Source organism: Xylocopa sonorina, chromosome 8 (genome assembly GCF_050948175.1).
Source record: "Xylocopa sonorina isolate GNS202 chromosome 8, iyXylSono1_principal, whole genome shotgun sequence".
Taxonomy (NCBI): domain Eukaryota; kingdom Metazoa; phylum Arthropoda; class Insecta; order Hymenoptera; family Apidae; genus Xylocopa; species Xylocopa sonorina.
In genome coordinates this window covers 5,935,579-5,955,641 of record NC_135200.1, presented here as the reverse complement: position 1 = coordinate 5,955,641, position 20,063 = coordinate 5,935,579, and the positions used below count along the sequence as shown (strand labels likewise).

At 38.5% G+C, this 20,063-nt stretch overlaps 2 protein-coding genes across 2 annotated transcripts in view; one reads left to right on the top strand and one right to left on the bottom strand.

Annotated features, from left to right (window-relative positions):
* LOC143426366 (fatty acid-binding protein-like) overlaps positions 1-11,976 on the top strand; it is a 51,373-nt gene extending 39,397 nt beyond the window's left edge. Inside the window, exon 6 of the mRNA XM_076899800.1 lies at positions 11,966-11,976. Coding sequence (XP_076755915.1) covers positions 11,966-11,969 — 4 coding nt within the window. The 3' untranslated portion in view covers positions 11,970-11,976. The remainder of the gene's footprint in view (positions 1-11,965) is intronic.
* The window catches only part of LOC143426351 (uncharacterized), a 29,430-nt gene extending 11,156 nt beyond the window's left edge, over positions 1-18,274 (bottom strand). The window contains exon 1 of the mRNA XM_076899762.1: positions 17,863-18,274. Within this exon, the coding sequence (XP_076755877.1) occupies positions 17,863-17,938 (76 nt within the window). The 5' untranslated portion in view covers positions 17,939-18,274. The remainder of the gene's footprint in view (positions 1-17,862) is intronic.
* Between the last annotated feature and the right edge of the window lie 1,789 nt (positions 18,275-20,063).

Below are 20,063 nucleotides of genomic sequence, written 5' to 3'. Positions count from 1 at the left end.
GATTTAAATTTTTAAATTAAACGATCATTCCACTTGGTATGTTAAATATTGCAAAAATATGTGTAAACAGTTCAAGAAATCAAAATTGTGCAAGAAAAGAGTAGCGCAAGGTCTCGGAAGTGACTTTCCCAATAACAATCCGGAAAGTAAAAAACGAATGTAAACTTGTTCGTGAAATGGGAAGCTCGTTAAAAATTCTTGGTATCATTATGTACATATGCACTTTCGTTCAAAAGGATATTAGGACATTGGACCATTTTAAGTAAACTAGTAGATTTCTTTGCTTATTGTTTCTTCTATTTTATTATTCGTTTATCCGACACTTTGTATTGGAGGACCTTCATTAAACAGTGAGCTATAAGTTTAATCCCAAAATTAAGAGATCATATTTCCCAAAAAATAATAAGCATCCCAGTATATATTTTTGAGCGAGAGTGTACAGTAGACAAACTGGAGACAATTTTATCGAGGAACAATCAAGCAGCTTGGTAACACGACCAGGTGTCACGCACAGTAAACCTTCGAAATATGACCATCCATCGTGGGGCTATGGCATAAATTAATTTCAGAGAAAGTAAAAACGAGGCGGTAGGTACGGCAGTAATCTATCGCCCCTAGGCTTTAAGGCGAGGTAATCCCGATCCTAATTTAACGGAGGTAAACTAATCCTCGAGTCGAGGACGAGAAAATCCCGACGATAATTGCACTCGACGCCACGGAAGGACTGATGAGTACTGAGGATGGTACCGAACAATGGTCGCAGCGCGTTTCGAAGTTTCGTTGTTCGAAACCTCCCCGAATTGCATTTATTGACTAGCAGATGTTTGGTCAGGGGAGGAACGCTTGAATTTACAGCCATTTATGGCATCGGATCCGCGATTTTCCGTAACTACGAAATATAAATCTCTCTTCTGTATTTTCTGGCTCGACTGTTTTTGCTGCCACGTTCGATCTTAAGATTCGGGAACTGTTCTTTTCTATATTTTGTTTACGAGTAGAAGACACATTCTTCTTCGAATTACAACGACGTACGTTCGAATGATTTAAAAACGCGAACTTCATCGTAAACGTGACAACAAGCGTGTACCGTTACCGACGCATTTTCAAAACCAGTCACATATGCATATCCGCGATACGACACGCGCGGACACGTTCGATTACAAAACACGAAATTGAGCGATTTACATTCTTACCAGCCACGTCTTTAACACTTGTTCGACGGACGTCGGAAAAATGGGGGCAAGAGTGATCGTTAAACTCGTTAAAGTTATTCATGGACTATTAGAATGTCGTGACGGCAGTGACCTCGAAACAAAGAAATTGCGAACGATAGGGGGAACTCGGCACGGCGGTGGCCGTGTATCTTTCTACGCGGCGTTCGACTCGAACGGGATCAGTCCTCACGACGTGGGCATTAATTACAAAATGAGAAAGACGCCGGTTTAATGGACGTTATGGACCACCCCTTCTATGCCCGATCCGTCACGATTTAACTCGAGGCTAGTCTCGGGAAAGTGTACATTGTTCCTCGCTCTTCCTGATTGTCCCTCATTGTTTCGCGCATGTACGTTCACACCTAAATCTTCCGGCGATACTAATCGTCGTTCATCGGCCGGGAACAAATTACATTCGTTTCGAAGGTGGGTTATCCGCTTAAATGGAAAGTAGCTGCGAAGCGTCGCTCGGACTGGCCAAGTCGTACTTCGATGCAAGTCGTTTCGATTTGAAACAGCCAGCGAATCTGATGTTTCATTTAACCTTTTGTAACTTGTTATTCATTAACCTTTTGTAACATATTATTTCTAACCGCAAGTGAAGCTTAGATTCTCGCAATTGTTCTTTCACATTCATTGAAATACACGTTGAGCTGAGTTAATATAATAATGGGTAAAAAGTGAAGAAGCACGAATCATTTCGATTTCCAAGTACCGAATGCCCAAGATGTCGTAAATTGTTATCCGCTCTTCACGGTTATGTTTACTACTGCAATTTTAAGTAAATGGACTATCGCGAACAAGGCTTTATAACCGATTATCTTACATAAACAAAATTTTATACCAACATAATCGTTCAACGCTGAATTTAAATTCACTTTAACGTTATACGAATAAATAATTTAAAAAGTATCATACTTTCGAAACTGCTGGTTATTGGGATACCATTAATTGGCATTATCGATTTTTCTATCGTGATCGCGGTAGAAGGAACCGCTTAAAGCACATAATTTCAGGATCTAATAAAAAACGTATTAAAGCATATAAGTACGCGAAATTACATAAAACATGGAACCGATCCCTCTTAAGGAGGAAGCAGTTTCGACCATGTGAAATTTAAAACACGCCGCCATTCGCACGCGGACGAATGGCCACTTACTACTTACGTTCGCAATTCTGGTAAGTGAAAGTATAAATCACGGTGTACAAAAAGAGATGAGCCGATAATTAGATGCGTGTCTCAGAAATGTCTGCGTTTCCATAATTTTTCAATAAAATTTATATAAGCGTCTATTAGCTTAAAGCGTAATCGTTCGAATTATCATAAAGGTTCGCCCCATTCCACTTTTAAATTCATCGGAAAGAATTTCGAACGTGCGTGGGATTCTAGCTTATTTAAATTTATGTATCCCGTACATTTGGAACTTGATACGTATTTAAATCTTAATTTACCAATGAAAAAGAAAGTTGAGGGATTAGTAAGATTCTTTATACAAACACGTTTGCTTGTTATCAAGCCAGTTTCTTCAGAGAACGAACCTCGGAACCTGTTTTCTGGTGCTTCATTTAAAAACCATTAATCTATTGTCGTGCAAACCGTTTGAACACCAACGATAAGATTAGCTAGACGTAAACATGTGTTTTATTTGCATATCTTTAATAATTGCATGCAGTAAGTTGAAAAGATGGCATCGATTTAAGAAAGCAATAGTACAGTGGTTTCTCGGCTCTCCACGTCACTCGGAGAACAATTTCGAAACGAGGTTCTACAATAAAATCCACGCATACGAGAGTTTTCTTCGGATTCTTTTCTGTTTCTATACTTTTTCAAATATGATAGTAGTCGGTTTAGCGGCGCTACCCACACAGGAAGGTGCATGACTCACGGGTTTTGTTCAGAAGTCAAGCGAGTGCTGCGTTCACTTCCGTCACAGCAATTTATTGCATCACTAACGTTATTTCATAAAAAAATTGTTGCCACGTATCTAGGCGACACTCCTACTCGACATTCGGAAACGATGGAACTAAGTCAATCCAGGTAGCAACGTTGGAAATCAATCGCGATTCCAACTTTCAATTCGATCGCTCGATGAGTAACAATACTTTATTCGATTGATGAGTACCATTACTTTAATAAACATGTGGATTAATTATTTGTCCTTAAGCGGAGAAGAAAGCTTGGAATTATAAATGATAGTAGGCTTTTAACCTAATTTTTCCTTTCGACCCCAGAGCCATCTACAAACTCGAGGACCCCGAAGGTCGTCGGGTCTGATACTCGTTTCATTCACTTACAATTAATATCTGTCCGTTCTATCATCTATCCACGTCTGGTACACTTATTTTTAGTTTCAAAATACATTCTGATATTATATTTGCAATATAATTACATTAACAGTTAAAGTTTGCTAAAGAATGAACAGAGAAACTTAAAAATAAGTCTCGTTTTCCGAAAATCTCGCGAAGCGCGCATATCTTACTACTGGTGACCGGAAGTTACACAGGAGACACAAAGTAACTCTCGGTGATCATTGGAAACAGAGGAAACTCAATAGCGTCGGTTACATTTTAACCACAACACTTTCAAGCCCTTTTTCTGCTACTTGTATTTCAAGTAAAACGGATGAATAGTTGACCACGAAAATTGATTGGTTGTGACGGGCGTAAAATGTTAAATTTCTACGAAGATGCTTGGCGTTACATCATTTTTGTCCGATCTACGATAATTGTCGTGTCTACGACAATTTTGGCGAATTACGTAGATACTCTGGCGGTTATTCATGTTAGCAGATGCAAATATCAATTATGCAGTTAATACATTATGTATCAAATCGTGGCTCGGTATTCATATTACTACCAAGAATATCGTATAACGTTTTTACTTGTAACAGAAGATATTAATACCTGCCGTTGGACAATTAAGCATACACGAAAGTCTTACGGGACTTATGGTGGATCTGTAATTATACTTTTTCAATTTGCTTTCACTTTGTTTCTACCAATGTGATTACGGCTGTTTTTGCGAACATTACAACGAATTACGCGTCTTGCAAAAAGGCTGTAAGCTTCCCGTCAGAGGCTAATTTATTGTCAGTAAGAAAGTTTTTATTTAAATATTTTATATAAGTAACATATGTTTTTTTATAGATAGAAACTTGATTAACGTATAAATAATTGCTTTTATAAGAAAAATAAGGTTTTTGGTTAGAAACAGAATGCAAACCGTAACGCCACTTTTTCCTAATTAATAGAGACATTGTTTGATCGATATTATAGTAATCGAAAAAGTATTTGAAGTATTCTAAATTATAGTAAGGGAACCTAGACAATGAAAATATGAAATTAAACGGTGATAGATCTATTAATTTCTGCGAGTAAAGTTTGCACCAGTTAATATCACGTAATCGCGTATTGCATTTATATGACTAAAATAAAAAACAATGCATCGATAAAGGTATCGCGAAAATATATATATTCGTATGCTTTCCGATGTTCTCTTTGTTTCGATAACGCGTTTATCCTCGCAGCGATCAATGCACGATCGATCATTGCGCCTATTGATTCCGCGTGGCAAAAATCCGCTGGTTATCTGGGGTTGTATTGTCGGCGCTGGTAAGGGTCAGGTGTCATTTCTCATGATGCACAGAATCACTTGTCAGTGATGTATGGATACATCCTAATCAGTCCGTGCATTTATTGCAGGCATGATTGCTGGCTGCTTTGTGAAATGTATCTGTTCGCCAGACGTGAGAATATACGATGCCTTTCGCACGGTGTTGGATTACAGCGTGAATAAGTTTACAAGTTATCTGCATTATCAATTCTTCCTATATCAGAAACATTTACGTATTTCTGAATGCTAAGCACATTAGTATTTTTTTTTTTAGCCAATCGATCAAAAATTGTTTGTAAATTCGGTTTGCACATGCGATGAAATTGATAAAAAAATTACGGATGCAAACTTTGATCTGTAGATATAAAAAAATCAGTCTTCTGAAAAAGCGATTTCATATCGAATCTAGATCGACGATTCGCGATAATATCGCAGAACGACGTGAAACGGATTAAAAAATCACATTTAAGTGGGAATATAAAGTGTGTAATAGATGGAGGTTCGGAATAGACTAGAATAGACATTGCTAACAAGAATATTGAGGCACGCAAGAACTCAAGAAATAACTCCATCGAGGAGTAGCGGTAATTTACTTCCTGTCGCGAGAGAAATTTATGTTAATCGATATCAACCAATCGCTACTGATCCTTTCAATGATAATCCGATTGAGGCGTAATTTTCGAAAGTCATAATAGTCGCCATGGCTACCACTTATCAAATCTTTTCAATGTCGATTTCCTTCGCAAAAAATTCCAATTTTAGCACCGGTTATGTTACACATTTTCTCAAAGTTTTTGACAGTTACAAATTACAGATTGTAATAATATCAATGAAGCTAATTAATATTTCTAATTCTAATATTGGAGCAAAATTAAATCTTAAACAGTCCAATACGGAAACGTATAAGAAGAATGACAATTACAAGCATGTTTCTGTCGCCTACCGTATCATTACCATACAGTTTACGACTGATAATGAATTGTTTGATTAGAATGAGAAATAGAGGAAAAGCGCGACTTTAACTTTCCCGCCATTCCAATCGAAGGAGGGCGTTCTGATAAAACGGGATATATTATTTCAACTTTCCTCGTGTTTTAATTAAGGAAAAGTTGTCCGGCACATTTGTGTGTCGAGCAGGCGAGTGATTAACGCGGGAAACAGGAGCTCGCCAGCCAGCCTGAACAGACGGACTTTTTAAGTCAACTTTTTGCCAGTCGATCGCTTGTTTTCTATCGTGTCGCCACTTTGGGAATCAGCGCGGTTCCGGAAGTTCATATTTTACGCCGTGTTGCGACGTACAATAAACAGGGAACCAATATAACCGGCATAATTAGCGGAGATCCACCACCCCGTGAGAACCGACGGGTTTCATTCTAAACGAGAATTATGAATAAATCAGTTACCACGGTTAAAATGGTTACAGCTAGTGGAATTGTTACGTCCTTCGCACGCATATTTACACTACGCGACACGGTGTATTTTCTGTTCTAGTTTTCCTAATTATCACCGCGTGGAAAGATACTTCGAACGAGGTCTAATATCTGCATTGCAATAAAGAGAACGGGTTGTATTTACAATGATTTTACGACTTTTATGGTTACACATTCCACATTAAAAATTTTGATTGAAATTTGCCATTGCCATATTACCATTAATACGTATCTTATGAATTTTTTAAATCGTTTCTCTCAAAAATAATGTCTTTTTCGTTTTATTTTGGCTTCTAGAATCACGCGTGAAAAATTTCGGTTAGCAATATACAACTTTCCTTTTATAAACGAGATAACGAGTCGTTTTTTTCAAAGATATAATACTAAAAATTCTTTATCTAGAATTCGGTATTTTCATTATTTCATTCCTATGCTTGATAATTACAACTTTTTACGTCATTTAAGGCGAAAGGTCTTTTACTCGTTGCGTGAAAGTGTTACGAAACATACATGTAACTCGATGTCGATTTTGTATTTTGACACAATGAACTTTTTCCTCGACAATCTCTACCTAGAAAATATATGCGTAGATTTATGAAATATCCCCGAGAAGACCATTTAAACGGACATCTATCGTTATTTACACCATAAATTATTGTTTTTCCTTATCTTCATTCCAATAGAACAGTATGCTACTACGAAGCGATGACTTTAGCCAACAGCAATATGCTACAGAATGTGTTGTATAATTCGTTTAATGCCGAAAGAAAATACTCGGAAACTCTACACACATTGCCATACGTATTTCGCTTGATTTTTTCAATTATTCGAAATGAATAGCAGATCGTGTTACATTGTTTTATGAATCACCGGCTCAATCTCCAGATGCAACACGCGAACTTTAACACAATGCATCGCTGTGGTAAAAAATTTCACGTTATATCGCACGCAATGAACGATTAACTCCGGAACAACAAGAATGGAGAAAGGCTTGCGCTCGCTCGGTTTCGACACATATTCGCGTTCGCCAGTTCAATTATCACGAGTTCTTGTTGTTCCGTCGACCGTGGGAAGTTATCATAACCCTGGAAGATAACACCTCGGTTTGCTCTATTTTCCGATTAGACTAAAATCATCGAATTCATTCTTAATTGCCATTGAACGAACAAGAACTGCGAAAGGACATCGAGTACGTGTTAGACACTTTTTGTTTGCTTTTTTTGTTTGTTGTGAACGTTACTTTTCACATCGATCAATACATTATCCTTGATTATATATATTAATAATATATCGTTTACAATATTTCTACGTTTTAAATAAATATGTACAGAATGATAGATGTACTTGGGTTTCTTTGCAGCCATAACGATCTCTTAGTATTTTCTGATACATTAAGACATCGATATGTAGTAAAAGAGATTTAATTCGTTGGAAGAAAGAAGCAGTAACACTATTTTCTTATTTTTGCAATACATTCTATTAAAGTGCGACATTCAAGCCTTTTTTATAATTGATCGTTCTGTATTTATTAAGGAACAGGCTTGACATTTTAAGATACTTGTGAGCAAATACAATTGATTTATGAGAGACGAGGAATAAAGATTAAATGATACGTACGTACTTGCATCGAAATGAGAGGATTAATTAAAACACAGTGGCAAAAACGAGGATTCTAGAAGGCAAGCTAGAATAAAATGAAAAAAAAACGTAGAATTCGATCATATCAATTGCCCCGTGATACAGTTTCATTCTCACGATAATGATCTCCATTGAAGCATCTACGGGAAACTGAAATCGAGGACGCTCGATCCGTCCGACTGAGTCGCGCTCGCTATTTCACATTAGAACACCGCGAAATGTCTATTCGTGCGTGGAATTAAAAAAAATATAAGCGAGAAAAAATGTTTAAACTGAATTTATCCGAGAAACTGTTTGCGGAACGTTTCCAATTCCCTGTGCAAATAATTGTTTTATAAACGTGTTTAATAAATCGCGATGTTTTCCTTTCGCAGTATTTATTATTTCCGGTGAACGGTCAGAAACTGATCGTTTGCCGAGTTTCGCAAACCGCGAAGACCCATTTGACGCGCGACACCACGGGCCTGAGTAATTTCCATTTGCATAGCTGTACGTACGTAAGAAAGCATGACATATGTACGCAAAGATATTTTCAAGTGGACAGCCAGTGAACAGGGTGTGTATTTTTCGATGCGTGTTCCGCGTGTACGCATACCTCCTTCAAGCGGCTAAGGATATGCATCGACGTGCGATTTGCAACTGACCCGACCATTCCAGGAGGATTTTGTGAGAAATATTCAACGACTCGCCGCTACCGGAAACGCGCGGTCAATGAGACTCTACGGCTCAGTCGTAGATTTCCGGTATCTCTTTGCAAGATAACATTCCTACTAGAAACCGAAACGCAGCTCGATTAAGGAAAATAATGTTCTTACGATGATATTTATTCGCTGTAAGGTACCGGTTCGTTTTATATTTTACAGTTGCATCTAAATTTTATATCAAGCAACGAGTGATTTTGTAAAAAATTAAAGTCAGAAGAACGTTAGCTACCTAACTATCGTGTCAAGATATTCGTACGCAGTTGACATGACACGTTCGCTGTAGTGGTCAAGAAAAATGAAAACGTAACGCGGCCGTGTTGTCTACTACCCGCTCGCTCCACCCTAAACGCATACCAGGCTCATTATGTGTACGTCAGTACGCGATGAAGTGGGTTTCATACACGGAAGTCTTTGGCTCGCGTAGGTATGTACGGCTAAAAGTGTACATATAAGTTGCGCAACGTTTTCGTACGTGAAAAAGAGACAAGAAAAAAGCTGAAGTAAAAACAACTGTTCATCATGCGTAATCATGATTATGCCAAATGTTTCTGCCGGTAGAGGAGAAAAGAAAAAAAGTTTAATGGCAGTTAAGTAACACTATCTAACAGTGTCCGTGCAATGGCTTCAAACAGAATCGACGCTCTATTTATGTCGGTATTTACATATCGTTTAATCGAATCGAACTGCACTAAACTTTCCATCGTATCGTCCCAACGTGCCAAAATCATGAAATGGAACGAATCGCATAATTTAATACTAAATAATTATACATCTAGTATCTTATCCTCCATAATTTGTCCAAGCTTAGAATAGGCAAGACGATACGACAACAGTTTCATGTGACTACCAGAATCTAGCACTGTGGAACTAAAGTGTACTGAAATTATATATGTCTGCATATCGCACTCTTAATTTCGTACCACTCTCGTTACATTTGAGTAACAGAGACGGTGGACGCCCTCCTTGAATAATTTTTCTACCTTCTGTAACCCCATCTACCGTGTACCGAATACATATATGCATAAGTAAAACAAATATATGTTTGCAATGTAACCAGCCACGTACTCCTTGACATTCTACAATCTTCCATACACTGCCATTTCAACACCGGTTCATTTTTCAGCTACTAAAATGATTGTAAAAACTACGTGACTAAGTACTCCGTACTAAAACGGGACCATAGGATATACAAAAACTCTACTGCATTTAAGCGTGCGATTTTTGAAAAATACAAAATGACTGAGATACGATCGTAAGATACGAATCGAGATAACGGTACACAGATTTGAGTGAGATGTTCGTCTAGAGCGCCGTTCAGAGGTGTCCTCCCTCCGTTAAAAGCGCAATTTTCCTAAACAACTGTTCCGTTTGTTGGTACCGTATCGCGTATGTACTGTTGGAATGCACACGTGACTGCGTATTTACGTAGGCATAGATTTTCTGACACGCACGGACGATTGTGTAGAGGGTGAAGCACACACACGGCCCCGGGATCGTCGTTCCGTTCCAGGTCATAAAGTCTCCGCTCTATCTCTACTTGGATAGGCATCTACGAAGGAGCCGCGCCGCGCTCGTACTCGGTTATCGTAAATGCACCGCGCACGTTGCACTTTGTACCGTTACCGGGTATACATATAATCGGTTGTTGTCGGGCTTAGCAAGACGGCGTCAGGGACGAATGATGTCCGATCGAATTCGTCTCGCTGAGCGCGAGATTAACGGTACGCGCAACATCACGATTTCGAAAAAAACAATAAAAAACCCCGGTATATCTTTTTACGACAGGTGCGTCCTAATGCGTATTCAAATCCTGATTATGCGGTGATCAAAAGAGAAAGGAGGATAAGCGGCGTAAGAAGGTGATTACGGTATATCTGTTTGTTTGGATTGTACATTACCATTTCGCGTTATTAAAATATTTATGTAAATATCTAGTGCGTAGTAATCGTAATTATTATAATGTTATACGGTTTATTCTACGATTTCTTTTCTCGTTAAATTCGATGATATTTGAATTAGCAGGATCCCAGAAAATATAAATATACTGTTTAGATATGCATCTCTCTGCTTCTGCTTGGATACATATGTCTGGAGCGAGGATTACTCGAATCCTTTATTGGTGACAAACTTCGAGTGTCCACGTGTTAGAACGAAACATTTGCATTGCTCATCCCATAGAGAAAGAATCCGTGAAATCCTTGTTTATCTGTTTATGGGACTACCTGGATTTCCCTGCGGTGCTAGCATAAAATTTATGCTTCTACAAGGAAATTTATGATTTTCGTTCGGTCTTCACAGTTTACCCTCTACTCCCTAAAATGTAAACGAACAAAAATATTTCATGCAATCCGGTTTATTTAGTGACAGGGTATTTACCGGACGGCTCTCTACCCATTTTCAAAGCCGTTTTAATATTTCGAACAGAAATTTAACGCATAATATTACAACTGATTCTTAAACAATGTGGAATAAGAACGATCACGTATAAAAACTAGAGTCTATAATTTAAAATATAAAATAACTTTCCAAGATAATAGAATACAGTTCTATTAAGTTGGCAAAAATTGCTAGCTTCGCAAACGCAGCGTAATGAAGTTTGCGACGAGGAAGGACACGGCACGCGCAAAATAAAATACACGCTCGTACGGTTTGCTACTTCGAAACACTTGTACAGACAGCGTTGCAGGGAAACAATGGCCTTGTATATCCGCCGGAAGCGAACGTCGTCGACGGTAAAATAGAAACTGGTTAACACCGAGAGACATCACTCCGGAATGCTACCTCCACTGTACGGTGGAATAAAAGTGCTAACGTAGTCCGCGGGAAAGTGAAACGTTCCTTACATTTTTTCGTATCCTCCACGCCATTACTTATTTTCCCCATTAAATACTCGGTTGCACCATTTAAAGGTGCGGAGAAAGGTAAACCTTAACTACTTAAATGTCAAATCGCCTTGTTAGACTTCGTATTCTATTTATTCTTCCGGAACTTGATTTCCTACTCCCGCGATATGTAAACTACTTTTCTTTCAAACATCGTTCACATTCCTCCCGTGGAATATTTCCGATCGTATCTACTTTTACTTAAATCCGTGTTCAAATCAAATTTCAAAGAACAAGTTGACAGATTTTTAATCCTTTTCTTGTATACATCCCGGTATCTTTGCTTTGCATCGATCAATATCTTCAGAGATTTGTGATATCTGCGTGGAAATTTTGCGAATCTTTTGTTGCGAATTTAATTGTTTTTGTTTTCTGTGACTTTAACAAATATTTGCTTGCTACTCGATGGATCTGAATAGGGCATAGTCTTAATTGGAGAAAATGTCGAGGGATAGAATAAAATAGGAAACCAGACGCGTCTGGTGTAAATCACCTCTCTCGCGAACTTAACGAATTCAAGAGGAACATGAGCGTAATTCTGATGGGAAATGTACGATAAATTCTGCGTCCGTATCAATTACAGCGATTCACTTCTATCTGGTTGAATGTCGAACGTTAATCACGGGAAAGCAAGACCGTGTCTTCTGCAACTGGTTTTCGTTCGCGTTCGTAACATTGTTTGTTACTCTTGAACTGGAACGAGCGTTTTCTTCTTCTCTGACGAACGATTGTAAATTATGAATGAAATCGAACCATACAGTTCTGAAAATTTTCTCTGTTTCTTTACTTTTATCAAATTGGCAGTAATTGAATGCATTCGAATGGATATTAAACGATGTTAATAAGGTAATTCAATATGCAAATCGTAAATAAATAGACTGCAATGTAACGTTTGAATATACTATTACTAATTATAGGTATGAATCACATAAACAAGCACCGCGTAGGAAGTGGTACATATCTCTAATCGTCCTGTAATTTCCATTAGAACGTAGAATGACGAGACTCAGATAGAGTCTACGGATATAATATGGGTCTTCAATTACAGTTCTACCATAGAATTATGTGAATTATCATAATTGTTATTGCGCAACGTAGACCTTTGATGTTCTTTCGGTTACTTGAATGAATGACGTTGGTAGGTACGTAGCTACATTAAAAGTTCGGATTATCAGCACGATAAAGTGCGACTTTTGGTTATTAGACAATGTAATTTTACATCTCGAACAAATAGTCGTAAGTCATCGCTAGAACGGCTCGAACAGAACATCGAATTGGGCTCAACGGTGTTTCTTCTTAAATTCACGATAAATAGCATGCAATTCAGCTAAATGATATATGATTAGGTTGTTTGCGTTGCGGTATTAGTGGCTGCCACGTCGACTGATAATGTATTAGGATTTATTGTTATTTACGATCCTTTTACTTTGTTACGAAAAAAGAACAGAACAGACAGAGATGAGGGAACGATTTAATGAACTTTCTTCAACAACAATATTGCAAATTATACAATATAAAAAAATATTGTGAAAGAGAAAAATAATTTTACAAATTCGGCTGCCATTTCGGTACTTCTCGCTAGTGGGACCATTAAGAAATAATATATATCGTATCCTTGAAATCGAACAAATTACAGGCACGAAATGATCGAGTGGAAATTAATTTGCGGAAATAACGCGCGGCCCGGTAATTTTAATTGACGCTCGATCGATGGTTAACCGATAAAGCGTTTACACGTGGGTTGATGAATCGATGCTTTCGGTAAGAGTTAAATCAACCTACAAAAACGCTGAACTCTCGTTCGAGAGCTTGTCCATTCTAATTACCATTCTAAAGCGAGACGAGGGACACGAACTTGGAAAGTCAATGGTCCATTTTAGCAAAAGTGATATACAGTGCGCGTTAAACCAATTTTTTTTCTTTTTTCTTTTGCTTCCGCGCAGAATGGAACTCTCTCTGACACTATTAACGCAAAAGCCTGATAGAATTCTGGTTTAACTAGTTTCGAGTTTCGAACGATTATCGATTCGAGGGAACGTTCACCATCTCGGATGAGCATTCACCGCCCTCGTACTATCATTCTCATCTGTTAAATGAGAGCTACGATATTTAAATTTGCTCAAAATAATACTGCGAATTATCCTGCGAGAATTGTATCCACGGGTCGTTGCACCCTTCCTCGAACTAGAGCACTTCTTCCTTTCACCGCAGATAATATCACAAACATTAATCAATACCAATGCTAATATCAATTTTTAATCGTAATTCTTTCCGACCAGCGAACCCGTAAAATGGAATCATTCCGCAAGCAAATAAACAAGATGAATAGGAGACTCCCATCTTCGGAAACTGCAAAGCGTCTTGCGAGGTAAACTCGTTTCTTCCTTCGATTCGTTTTGCGATATTTACGTAAACAGTATGCATAAAATTGATTAATGGTAAATTGAAATCGATATTAATTAATTAAAAGCGATAAACCAATTTTTTTTAATTAAAAGTTAAAGCGAGGTGAGACGATGTGTGCGTATTACCTATATCGATCATTTTGATACTTAATTAGGAAAGTTAGTTCTCACGTTTTCGTTAAAATACGGAGTAAATCACTGTTAAATTATAAAGCTGCGTACTGTTGCGCAACGATTAGAGACATGCAAGGAGAAGCGCGCGATGCTATTGTGCATTCGCGTTACATACATATTCTCTCATGCCTCCGAAGCAAAGTTTCATAACATATTACGTGGAAGATGATCAATGATTTTGTTTTGAAATAAAAACAAAAATTTGTCTCATTTCAAAGATGGCACGAGAAAATTCATGAATTTGAACTATCAGAGTCTCACAAGGCATATCATCATCACTCTCCTTTTCCACGAACTTTCCACTGTTATTTTTTTTTTAATGTCAAATAGACATGCAATGTTCTCCATAAAAATAGCAGATATACATAGAAATCAAGTAATTCAAGTGAACTTTCCCGAGAATCTACATGCAAATATATACGGGCCGATTAAGTACACGCAAAATAAATTATGGCCGTTCTAGAGGATTTATTTCCAAGATGCGCCCTAGGTTTGCAACAAAGTTCACGACGTGAACGCAATTCACGATTCGACGTGTTTTTCTCCCTCAACACCTACTCGTCCCAGAGCAGAAACTGCACGCGGTGCGTTACACGTTTACATTGCATCCTATGTGGCTCGCATAAGTATCGTATAACAAAAGCCCCTGTAATACGACTCGTGCGGAAAATGCTTAACGCTTTCGACGTTGCGACCCTGCTGCAAGGTACTATTATTCAACGGAGTCGCGATGCGTTCAGCTAAAGCTGAACTAAATAGTTACGGACAATGCGCGCAAGTCTCTGCAAGAGGGATTGCGTTACTGGTGCATTGCGGATAGGAGCAGACGTGTATAATATTTTGACTATATACCGCGTTTCATCCCCTTTCATCTCCCTCTTAGAAGGCGAGTTTAGACGAGTAATTTTTCTTTGAACTTCTGCGCTTCGTATACAAGCTATACACCTTGCAACGAGTTCGTTCGATGGTTTAATAGCTTCGTTATTGTCGATATGCATAGTTGTTTTGAATCGATTGGATGCACAAGTGGTTTGATTCTAATAAGTCTGTTTACGATGACATTTCATGCTAATGCTGAGCATTGAGGCGTGTGACTGTGGAAGGAATTGCTGTGAATCTTCCTGCAACGCGATTAATTCGTACCGCGTTGTACAAAAACCGAGCTATAAGAAACTTGGGAATAAGTAAAATATAAGTCAGTTTGATTTGTTCCGTGTTATGTGAAATGTTAAACGTAAAGTGAATAGTACAATAACAGATTATTGAAATTGAAGAGAGGCATAGTTTTTTTTTTTTTTTTAGAATAAATTATGATCAATGAATAACGTTACAGTGATTTAAAATGCATCGATTAACAAGAGAAGCGTAAGATAATTTGTGTTTAGAAACGAAACTGCAATTTAAAAATATATTGTAACAGAATTATGCAAGTTGCTGTCTGTGAGAGAAATGCTGCATTGTAATTACTAATAATTAGTGTACATACATCGTTAGTTTCCCCAACTATTTCTTTATAGAATATCTTCACGAAAATCCTACGTGTTCCAACATTTCGTTAGTTACCTTCCTACGCAAGCTGTAACAATTGTACTAATTGAAATGTTAGTCATAACGGTATAGATATACTATTATTCGCGGGAAGAAATGAAGAGGTTGTCTAGTGGTCGTCTGGCGGGAAGGGTTTCACTTCCTCGAGAATCAATTTCCGGTACCTGTTACGTTCAATGCAATTCTTGATGAATAGCTATTTAAATCGAATTTATTAAATTGCTCGAGATCGAAACGATAAACTAAACCTTATCGCCCAAAAGATATCACGTTGTTTTATTCGAATGCTATCTGCAAATTGTCTCTCGGTTGATCTCGACTTGCACCTTGAAGGCTGTTTTTCCAGTTGATTCTAAAGATAAAATGCATGCATTATTTCTGCCCCATATACTTTCATTTTTCTAGAAGGGGTTGCCGGTAAGAATGGTATGCCGAGACCCCCGAGCGACGATCATAAATATGCACGGCTATACTTCCTTTGAGCGCCACGTGACATTAGGTATGCCAGGTTTTAAAAGGAACGAGCGAAACGCGACCGGTAATGGTAAAACTAATTTGCATAAATCACGTGGTGCTTTTATTTATTTCATACGCGCACTATACTTGACGTACAGCGAGACAGTTATGCTAGAATGATAAAAAAGAGGTTTATGAATAAGCAAGCTGAATTCGAGCGGAAGTCAACGCAGTATATCAATATTGGATCTGTTCGTTTTATTTTTTTCTGGAACAGAGGATTTTCATTTCGGTAGCACGTCGAAGTTTTACTTTTCTCGCACTTAATTTGTTCGATAGTATGTTCCTTATAATACGTTTTGCACTGATTTTATATATTTGTACTAAATTTATATAGATAGCAGAGTTCTTTCAGTAATATGCAATTAAACTTACAAATTAATGATATCTACGTTACCCATTCAACTTCTACATTCAGTTCGCACATATGTACATTAAATTCGTATAATTTTTTATTAGTGTTTTATTATATCTAGGAACCAGTTTTTTTACGTATACAAGTTTCTAATCTCTGCAATTGCGTTCCGCTCATTTCTTCATTGTCTAATTATATAAAAAGCATTCGAGAAACAAGCAATTAAAGCAGTGAATACAGTAATTACGTAAAATTGCTATGTAATCAATAACATTATTACAAAAAGGCTGCAGTAAATACTAAAAATATTTGCAAATATAATACTGAACAACTTTTTCGTGCTTAACCTAGCAAGGTTTTGAGATAATTATGGATTAGATATTGGGTCAAGTGTCAGCCGCGCGTTGGTAAGAGGAATCTTTCGCTACGGAGAACTTCAACGGAGGAAAAGAAAATCTATTTAAAATTGATTAGCGAGCAAATAAAAGTTGGAGACTAAATGTACTTAAACTTTTACATTATGACACAACGTTCGATAAGCGGCTATTTCACATGATCGGAAACAGTATTTCTAAAACTTCGTCGCTGATGTCATTCAATGCGCAGGTTCTGATAAAAAATACTGATCTTACGAATTCATAAACGCAAAAAACCTACTCCACGACTTGCGTTCGTAGAAATTTTCTAAAGATGCTAACCTTTTATATCTGCGTCATACACCTGTGTAATGACAACATTGGACTTATAAAAACACATTTATTATCATTGAGAAACGAACTTATCGTTCAAGTGGGAATAGCGCCCCGCGCACCGATCAAAGGTTGAAGCGCTAATAATAAGTAGCAGATAATTACTTCATCCAACAAAAGTCACATGAATTAGTTACACGAATGTTTTTAAAAAATCTATTACTAAATCTTTAGCGTTCAATTTCGTGTTTTGCGAATTCAAAAAAGTTCGAAAATGATAATCGTCGTTGCAGCATTTGAAAAGATCGAAAGGGTTGCATTGGGGTTAACAATAAGATACGTGGCGCAATGTGCACACTTAAGGCTCGGATACAGCTGCAAGGATATAACTGTTCGGGTCTTGAGCCGTGTTGATGACTCATCGGTTAGGAGCGTCAAAGCTGCTCGCAAAGGGTTACCTAGGAACAATGCTAATGAAGCAATGATCGCTCCTTTCAAATTGAAACGAATTCGCAAATGAATTGCAAGTATTAGCGCGGCATGTTCTTCGAATGCGATCGATCGCGATTCGTTTTATTAATCACGAGAACTGGAAAGAACTTCGGTTCTCGCGGTTGCAGCAGCTGCATCGACCTTGAGCGTGAACCTGAAACTACTTTATCGACTAATGAAAGTGGTCACAAGTGGAATTTACCCTGAAGCATATTGTGGTCGGCCTCCTCGTCCCCGAGACACCGGACGTCGTCGAAGGAAGAAGACAGCAGACTCATGTTTCCTTGTTAAAAGATGTTCACCTCGAGTTTGATAAACCGGCAACGAAGTCGATCGGCGCCGGAATCGCGGATAAGCCGCCTAGCCCGTACAGTGAACGCGATTGGTCGAGCGGCGGTTGCAGTTCGCGTCCGAGCCAATCGTTAGAGAGTAACGGCTGGCCGGCGTGGCGCATCGAACGAGCCTCTCACGAACGCACCTGTCGGTCGAGCATTCGGCCAATTTGAGAGCGCTTCGTCATCGATACACTTTCACTCGACGCGAAAAAGACGAGCCCGATATCGTTCGCGAACCACCTGCTAACGGCGCCGTTTTTCCGATACCCGCCGCGTAAGTTTTCAACAACGAGTTTCCTCAGTTCTCTGGATGACTGGACCAGGCGGCTGGATTCGATTCACATCCCGATCGCCGCGTTCCCGGTTCGCATCCCCGTTCGACGATCGTTAGAATCTGCGAGTGAACTGCGCGCACTTACGAATCGAGGCATGCATACGTCCGCCGGCCACTAGCACCGTCGTCGTCGGCTGTCCCGCGTTTAACGAACGAGAGACGGAAACACGAGAAAATCCTTCTGTCCGGCACCGTCGCGACGTCGCGAAAGACGACGACGCATGACGCGTGCAGGGACACCAAGCACCACCGAGCCGCGATCAATAAGCGCTAGTACGGCGTCTGCGCCGCCAATGCGATGCCACGCCGGCGAGAGGAGAGAGACAGGGGTTACGCGTACGTGTTAGTGTACGAGTGCACTCGCGCTATCGACGCGGCTCGTGTATCGACAATTTAGCCTGCTCCCCCCTCGATGTGCACTCGTCTGTTCCAGTCTGGTCACGTGAATTAATTCTTCGATTTTTAAAGTAATTTCTTGCTACGCGCGACGCTCATTTGAATTTTTATATCGTACATTTTACAAGTTTGAATCACTTATTCCAGGAGCTCCCAAAAAGTGGGCAACGCTATTGTCTAGGGGAGCGCTGGAACGATCTAGAGGGGCGGTAGTAGCTTTAGGTGGAATTGGAGAACGTTGACGTAAATAAAAACTAAAAATAAAGAAATGCAAGTTATATCTAAATATACTAAACATCCTACATTCTACTAAAGAATGTAATATTTAACTCTAGAAGAAGTATATAATGATACGAGATTACTAATATGCTTCTTAATCCTAGATCGAATTTAATTGATTCTTCAATCTTCTTTCTTGCAATAAATGGAAGAAAGCAGCTTCGTTCCCATAACAAAAAGAAACAATGATTAGCTAATTAATATATTTCAATACATTTAATGTATGAAACATCCTCTAACATATCTGAATAAATACAGTAATGACTCTCAGAGACTCGCAAACTGAGAAACTGAATTGCTAAGCTGGTTCTAAAACCGTGTGACACAAAACTGTTTCGGATGATTGATCTATCCTGATAGAATTTCATTCATCGGTCAGATTTCATCGTAGAACTCGCAACAGTCGATAATAGCCGTGTTCACATTTACACGAATGCGTACAGACGCGAAATTTCACTTGTTACGTGACGAACGAGCTCGCACTTTCGTTCATTCCTTTTTCTGGCCGATTTTTACCTTACCGAAACGTTTCACGGATTGCTGCCTGATAGATGCAGCCTTCGAAGCGACCAGTGGGATGCGAGTCGATCTTGAAATAAGATTGGACGAAATGAGTGAAACTGTGAAGCTTTTCCCGGAAATCGGGTTTCAGCTACATCTGAGCCTGCACGGTCCTGTAATTTCTGCGTGACCTTTGCTCGAGCCGTTCACCTTTCAGCGACCTTTGAAGTAATTAATTGTTACGACTAGATTTCATCTAACCGAGAGATTAATTACCGTGTTTATCGTTTTCCAATGATTATACAAAATTTAATGTAATATTAAGTTGTATGTAATAAATTAAACGTGTTTTTCAATGATTCCAAACGCTGTAAAATTAGTTAGAAAATTATACCTGTATTTGGGTATTTGAAAGTATCATATACTACGCGCATACTCTTAACAGATCCTCTTGATATTAGAAATACGATGTTTCTACTTTATTTTTTCAACCCAGAAAGTTACCTAAGAATAGTTATAAATAAAAAGCGTTTGGAATCGCTAACAGATCGTTATTTT